The 7,985-nt window shown below is 53.8% G+C and overlaps 1 protein-coding gene across 4 annotated transcripts in view; it reads left to right on the forward strand.

The window, feature by feature from the left end:
• PBX1 (PBX homeobox 1) overlaps positions 1-7,742 on the forward strand; it is a 107,101-nt gene extending 99,359 nt beyond the window's left edge. For 3 of the 4 annotated variants that reach the window (XM_042873146.1, XM_042873148.1, XM_042873147.1), the window contains one exon: positions 5,525-7,742. In XM_042873146.1, the coding sequence (XP_042729080.1) occupies positions 5,525-5,617 (93 nt within the window). In that variant the 3' untranslated portion in view covers positions 5,618-7,742. The remainder of the gene's footprint in view (positions 1-5,524) is intronic. The other variant, XM_042873149.1, reaches the window with a different exon arrangement.
• The last annotated feature ends 243 nt before the right edge of the window (positions 7,743-7,985 follow it).

The raw sequence follows: 7,985 nt of genomic DNA on the forward strand, positions 1-7,985 counted from the left end.
GAAAAAAAACAAGCGCAACCCAAGAAAACCTCGCCCAACCGAACTGGGGGAGGATGCAGGGGGGAGGGAGGGCTTTGGAGCATCTTCTCCTTGTTCTTGGGTGCGCTGGCGGGTTCTGACTAGCATGAAAATTCGTAGCGACAAGCTGTGTCGTACAGGGTGAAATCGATCAGACACACACAAGGAGAACCGAGTGTAGATTCGGGACAGCAATCCAACTTCATTTCTCAGATCAATCGTCCACCATCTCAGCGGTGGTGACAGCAAGCTGGGAGAAGAGGGCAGCCTGGAAAAGGAGGCTGTGCTCCTGGAGTGGGTGGTGGTGGTGGTGGTGGTGGCCAGGCTGGCGAGGGGAGGAGGATGGCTGTGGCCCGTGGTCAGCATGCACCATAATCCCGTTGGGTGATGAGGAGGATGAAGGTTGAGGTGGGGCAGTCTTGGGCTGTGCAGGGAAGTGGTGGGTGCCATGTTGTGTTTTGCTGCCTATGTTGCTGACTGGAAGACTGAGAGAGTATTGTCTTTGGGGGGAGGGGGTCAGGCCCAACCTTGGCTTTGGGCTTGGGCCAGTGGCAGCATAGGCTGCTCCAGCAAAATGCCGCCTGCAGCGAGGCGGCCAAGGGATGCCCAGGGAGCTCCAGCTCTGCCAGCCAGCGTCTGTGGCTTCCTGTCAGTTTGAAACAAAGGCGCTGAGATGGAGACGTGATACATGAGGAGGCATTAAAAGAGCTTCCTCACAGCCTCCAGCCCTTCCCTGCCTCTGCCTTTCATTCAGGGACGGGAGAACATGGCCTCAGCTGCCAACCACGGGGCACCTCGCCCTGCCGCATCTCCCTTTGAGTCCCTTCACCCTCCAAGGAGACCGCTCTCCAAGGAGTCTTTGCCATTTGGCACCTTGCATCTGACCAACTTGGGGCCCTTGGTGTCTGAAAGACCGCCACTGACATGGGCAGACCCCGGGGGTGGAGGAGGAAGGGGCTGCCGAATGGGGGCTGCCCTCCCCGCTCCACCGGGTGCCGGGGCTTAGCAGGCAGCTTGACGTCACGAGGCAGAGCCAGGGAGGATTTGTGAAGTAATGTAATTGAACATGTGCAGATAATTATGTCTCATTACATAAGCCCGTTGCAAAAACGGTGCTTGGAAATGCCACATGAAAGAGCCTATCGTTCCGCATTAATTTCTCTGTGCGCTGAATTTATTCCCTTTCTGGCTTTTTAATACTTGAAGAGTAAATGAATCGGAGGCTGATCATGATAAGAGATGATACTTTTGTATAAATTAAAATACCCCCAAGGAAAGAGGCTGAGCTGATTATGGTTGCAGTTGGCTTGGAAAATAACAGTGGGCTGGGTTAAGCCAAAATTTGGGGGGAGGGTTGCTGATGGGGATTACAAGGCAGGGAGGGGGACAAGAGGAGAGGGGAGAAGAAAGGAGGAGTGCAAACTTGAAAGCCACATAGGACATCAGTGGATGGACTGGTATTTCTGGCAGCCAGTGGTGGTCATAATGGGAGCAGCACTGGGAGTTGATGAGCTGATGGCAGCAGCTTCCCAAATAGTGACCCAAGATGAGTGGCATGTGGTGTTGGATCGTTTCTAGGAGGGCAGGAACCCAAAGTTGCTTAAAAAGGTCAGGCTTATGAAGGATGAGGGTCAGAGACAGGCACAGGCAGGGAGGCAAGTGGGTAGGCAATCCACCCAGTTCGGGGGAGACTCCTTATCTAGCTAGCGTGTTTTCCCAATAGTATCTGGAGCCAGTCTAGAAGAGATTAGAAGGTTTAGGAAGCACTTCTGGGTTGCCGTTCTTTCCCCAGACCCTTTGCTTGTGATATCATGTCTTCTCATCCATGCAGATCCCAAAGCGTTTGGCAGCCCCCAGCTGAGTGATCTGCCACCCCTGCAGCCTGGCTGCCTTCCGGGATGTGCTGGTGCTGGGTCCCATAGGTGCTGGTGTTGGTCCATATAGGCAGGGGCTGTATCATAGCCAGAGCAGTGGGCACATTTTCCCTGCCTCTCCTCAACCCCTTTAATGGTGCAGAAATGAAGCGGGATGCAGAGGAAAGCTGCCAGCAACGCAGAGAGCTGCAATCCCTGCCTAACCCAAGCATCCCTGGGAGCTGCTGGAAGGAGATGAGCCGAAACCGAGTCAAGAGCCCTGTCACAAAGATCTCTGCACGGGGCTGAGGTTAACTCATCCCTGGAGCCCGTCAGGTCTGGGAAGGCAGCAGCAGGTTGCCCGGCTCCACCGCTGTAAAGCTTGGCAGGGGAGACAATGCACAGGGCTCGCCTTCCTTGGTGGAAGATGAATTTTTAAACGCGTGCACATCGTGACAGCTGAGGACAGAAATACACCCAGAGCCCAATTTCCTCCGTGGTTCTTCTGTGAGCCTGTCTTGCTGGTTGCAGCTGCTCAGCGGCTGACAGCCCGCCCAGCACTGTCTGTGCATCGTTAGCAGGATGATCAGCCATGTCCCTGCCACTGGATCTCTGTGACCTGCAGCGATAGCTGAGGCAGAGCGAAAACAGCCAACCTCACATCTAGGTGGAGATGGTGTTGGGCATCCCCACGAGGTCTCTTTTGGCCTTGGTGGGTTAGGACTCAAGTTCTCATTGACCACATCTAGAAGGAGGATGTCCCTGTATGTGTCCTCCTTGCCATGTGCACAGGGAGCTGTGTACTTGCTCCCGTGGATCTGCCTGTAAACACTCTGTTAATGCAGGCTGGGTTGCTGCAACGACTCTGATCAGTCTGCTAATTAATGGTTTATAGTCCTCTTAAAGAAAAGTCCTGTCAGAAATTTCTTTTTGGACACCTGGCTCCTCCTTTCCTTCTGCCCTTTGTGCCCTCCATCCCTAACCCTCTAATGAAGAAAACGGAGCAGGCTCGTTCATAAATCATTGCAAAGTCTAACACGGGAGGCTATTTTTAAAATTGGTCAGTGTGGAGGAGTTTTGATTTAAAAATGCTGTTCTGCTTATTTACACAGCAATGTTTGTCATTGTGATGGTGGTGCCCCATTGCACAGTGGTTGTACATCCACGCCTGCCAGCTGGGAGTGAGGACTTTCAGTGGCCCTGCTGGCTGTAGGAGGTGAGACCTCCTTGTTCATGTGAGGCAGGCTGCCCGGGGGCACATCCAACCTGCCCTTGGGCATCATCAGGGATGGGGGCACCCACAGCTCTGGGCAACTCTCTGCCAGCACCTCTCCACTCTCTGCAGGCTCTTTGAAGCCTGTTCCCCTCTGTCAGACACAGTGTCTGGTTTGTTGGGAGGCTGAACTGACTTCCTGGCCTATTGCTAGTGGGACAAGGATTTGGCCACGTACAGTGGGATGTGGTGACAGGCTTCGTGCAAAGCTGCAAGCTCCTTGAAGAACTGGCAGAAAATCAGCCCCATGCAGGAGGCCGGGCTGGGAGCCAGCCTGATTTGCTGGAGGAAAAATGCTGTGAGACCTGCAGAAACCGGCCCCAAACTCAGTTACTTCAGCAATCCATCACCCTGGCTCTACGCTTGGACAACCACCAAGGCCACGGCAGTGCTCTGGCATCAGAAGGTGACATTTGAAGAGACATCCTGGAGACTATTGCTGCATGTCTGGCTGTGTCCCCCCTGCAGAAGTCAGAGCTGTGTGCAGGGCTCCTCACAAGGCCCCCTCTTGTCCACCACTTGGGCTGTAGTTTGGGGCTACTCTTGCTGGGGGAATGTGAGACTGTGATGTGTGGGGTATCTTCAAGGCCAAACCCGTTGGAGCAGAGGTCAGCACCTGCCCAGCAGCATCTCTTCTTCCCACTACGTGGGATTGAGGTGACAGTCATGGCACAGAACCACCTTTTCTGCCAGAAGTGAAGGTTGGCTCCCAATCTTGAGGCCAGAAGGGCTGCCCAGCGTTGTGGGGGTACAGGGAGAGAGGGCAGCCATTGTCTGCAAGATGTTCCCCCTCGCTCCTCTCAGCCACGGCAAGCATGAAAAAGCCTCTAAAAATAGTGCAACACAATAGGGACCGAGCCCTGCTCCGAGCAGCCCCCACCGCCTCTCCCCCCTTCTGCTCACTGTAATGACCCTGCAAACACTAAATGGCATCTGAGTGCATTAAGCAGCAAACTCTCCGGTGACATAGCAATTACGGCTCTGAAATAGATTTGGTGCGTCACGGAAGATAAGGGTTTTGAAAGTTTCTGTTGTGATTATAGCTTGTAACTCCAACAAATAACAGGCTTCGTAATAAGAGGCTGCCAGCGCCGCTATTGTGGCTCTCTCTCACTGATGGCACGTAAATTGCTATTAATGTCCTAAGTGTACTTGAATATGCCAGTCTCTGGGCGGCGGAGTTGGCTCCGTGTCTCTCTCTCCGCGGCCTGTCATTTTGGGGCTGATAATCTACGGTAATTGCTGCCTCTTGCAGTGGACCAAGACGTGGAGAAGGGTGGGTGCTGCGTCCTGGGAAGCAGGATGTGCAGTGGGGATGCAGTGGGCGCATGTGGGGTTGTGGGTAAGGCCGTATGTCTCCCAGACATCCCTGTGTCCCCCTCCCATGAGGTCCCATGTGGGACCGTTGGGCCCAGCGATGGATGTCCCTAGAGCAGGAGGTGTAGGGATGGCCAGAGCAGGCAGAGCAGACTGGGCACATCCAAAGCGGGATGGCTGCTGCTGCTGGCTCAGCACAGGCAGGAGTCAGGGTGGATTAATTAGCCGAGCACTGAATCAATGTCAGAGTGAGCAGGGGAGGTGGGGGCAACATCTGCTCCTCTCCAAAGGGGTCGGCAGCCAAAAGCAGCTTCTGTGAGCTATCGTGCATGGCAGCTGGGGGCCAGCTCTGCCCTGCGGAGATCTGGGTCTTTAGGTGGGAAAGCACCCATTGGCTGTGGGAGGAAAACATTGCCTGCCTTTGCAGTATGACCTCTTGGATGAGGAGGATGCTCAGCTGCACCTCTGGATGGACTGCTCTGCTGCCAGCTGTGGTAGGACAGCACTGCAGGACATTGGGGCGGTGTCAGGATCGGCGTATATGGTGCAAGTGGGAGCTCCAGGATGGATGTGCAGCACACTGAGCCTGAGGAAGCTGGGGAGTGTGGACAAGTTGCACTCATAGGTCCCTCGTGTGCTGGTGTGCAGCACTTATTCTGCGTTTTCCTAGCGCTTGGGTCCAGGTGGAGTTCCAGAAAGGGGTTTCAAGTTCAAAAAACAAGCTTGTTTAGTTGTTTGCTATTTTCCTCTTCTATTGGGAAGCATCCTATTGTAGTGTAAAAAAACAGAGTTCAGGGTTTCTGCAGAAGCCCATACTTATTTTAAAGAGCAAAATTTCTGTGAAGGCTTGAAATTATCAAATCCTGACGTTTTCATCAGTGCTGTCCTGAGCTGTTCTTGTACTTTGGGTATCCACAATGGGATGGGGTGACAGAGCAGGGGATCCTTGCCCTCCATCCCTAACACCACTCCATTATGCAAATGGAGACCTGGGGTGTGCAGAGACATTGCAGTGGGGCTCCGTTTTGCTATGACTGACAGCTGCCCATCTCTATCCCTGCAGGCTAATGGAGGTTGGCAAGACGCTACTACCCCATCGTCGGTGACCTCCCCCACAGAAGGCCCTGGCAGCGTTCACTCTGATACCTCCAACTGATCTCCCAGCAAATTGCATCCCTGGCTGATCCGGCCCCGGCGGGGCGGGAGGGGAGGGGGCCTCTCCTAACACCGCAGCAGTCAGACTGGAGGTGAAACCAATCAGCACACACAAGAAGACTCCTTCTCTTCTCTTCTCTTCGTCGGGATGCTTTTTTCAGCCAATCTGGACACTTCTTTATACTCTCTTCCCTTTCTTTTCTGGGTAGAAGCCGCTCTCCCCCCCCCTTGCCGCCGCCACAACACCTCCCTTCCCCTACCTCCCCACCGAAGGGTATTTTGACAGCTAGAAGGATTTTAAGGAGGAAAAGCAAAAAACAACCACCGCCACACCAACCGAACCAAAAGCAGTGCATGGCCTCGCACTGAGCCAAAACCATACCTGGGTCGGGTCTCGCTCCTTCTCCACCAAGCAGCCCCGCTCACCCTGTTCCTCTCTCGCTACCTCTCCGTAGGAAATGGTCTCGGCAGCCCTCTGCCCTGCTGCACCCTCACCTCGGCTGCTCTGGACACTGAGTGCACCCATGCTGTGCTCCAGGAGCCATCCCCGTGCACTGTGGGCTGGAGGGCAGGTGGTGCAACCCTGCTGTATGTATGTAGGAGCTGGAGCCGGGGGCTCCCCACTGCTTAATGGAGGTACCAACCAACCCAATGCCAGCCCCCAGACAGCACTGCTTGTTCTTCTCCCAGCCCTGCTCTGCCGCAGCTCCCAAATGCGTTGGTGCTGAGAGGTGGAACCCTGCCACGGGTCCCTCGTGGCCACCATTCTGCATTGCTGGTGGGGAGGGCAAGAAGCAGAGGCAGGTGAGTCACTGCTGGTAACCAAAGTGCTTTATGTGATCAAGTAATGATGGATGGAACGCGAGCAGTTTTCTCACTTAGGGAGGCCAGCAGCAGATAGTTCTGCAGAGAGCATTGCATGGTGTTAGCTCGTGCTTCCCCCTGCAGGTCCACCAGCTGCAGAGGGAAAGGAGAATGTGGGTTTCTTGGTGAAAGGGTTGGTGGCCCCCTCTGCATCCCCAAACTGTTGCCTGGTGCATGGGACCCCACAGGCTAGATGCACTCTGGGTGCCTTTGGAAGTGGGTCATACAGTGGCTTTGCTTGAGGGTGAAGCTCTGCAAGGTGAGTGGACGTCCCTTTGGGGTTTGTCCTTCTGCCGTGGCTTGGAGTTACTCTGAGAAGTGGCATCTAAAGCCTTGGGAGATATTGTGGGGTCTTCTGCCCAGCATTTCCCATCTGCTTTAGGAACAGCTGGTGATGGGTGAAAACAGAACTTCGTCCTGCTGCAATGGGATTCTGGGCAGCAGGAGGGAATTGCAGTGACACCCACTGCCTCTTGTCATGGGTGATGGGCAGCAATTTGTTCGGTCGGCAGCGTGGGGCACCTGGCAACAAACCTTAAGGCTTCCCAACCTGAGCTCACCGTCCACGGCTCGCACTCTGTCCACACCAGCATTGGCTCCTTTAAGCTGAAAATCTGGCTGATGCAGAGCAAACATTTCACGTTAAAGCTCTGCCAGAAACATTTCCACCCCTCTGCTGGGTGGCCCACAGCCTGGTGCCAGCAGCTCGCGGTGCCTCGGGGGTCGCCGTGGGGACGTGGCTTTCCATAGGGGCTCCCGAGTGTGCAGTCGGTGACCGCCAGATCAACGAAATGTCCATTCCCTGGTCGCTTCTGATGGGTGACGGGATGAGCGCGATTGCCACTGCTAACAAAAGGGAGCGAATGCCCCAAATCCTGAAAGGTTCAGCCCAAAGGAGAGACTCCGCGCCGCCTCAGTCGGAGAGGGCCGGGCTGCAGGCAGCACATACAGCACCCGAGGCGAAGGGCTGCCTCTGCCACGCTTCGCTTCAGGGCACGAAATGCAGAGGGCCAGGAGCGAGTTGGTCCCATGCAAGGACAGCCCCGAGGACGGCACCGCGCTCACTCCTCCACGGTACTTTGCACCCTCAGGTTCGTCCCTCTGGGTCGCGTTGTCGGTCGCACTCCTTATGTCTGTGCTTTTTTTAAAATGGTTTTATCCCCTCTCCGCCCATCCCTCTACCCAAAAAAAGTGTTGTGGTTATTTTCTTTTAATTATTTTTAATTATTTTTTTTTTTTTTCCTTTTCTCTGCCCAGAAAAAAAACAAACAAAAAAAAAAAAAAAAAAAAAACAAACCTGACTTCGATACCAAAAAAGAAAAACCCCCACAAAAAAAAACAAAAAACGAAATGAAACAAACAAACAAAAACCACACACACACAAAAATCCAACAAACAAAACACTGCAGAAACCCGGAAAAAAAAAAAATAAAAAAAAAAAAATAAAAAAAAACCCCACGGGAAAAAAAACAACAAAACTCGACGATTCTTTCAGCTTTATTAAC

Source organism: Lagopus leucura, unplaced genomic scaffold, assembly GCF_019238085.1.
Source record: "Lagopus leucura isolate 7727_CA_CO unplaced genomic scaffold, USGS_WTPT01 Super-Scaffold_100009, whole genome shotgun sequence".
Classification (NCBI taxonomy): Eukaryota; Metazoa; Chordata; class Aves; order Galliformes; family Phasianidae; genus Lagopus; species Lagopus leucura.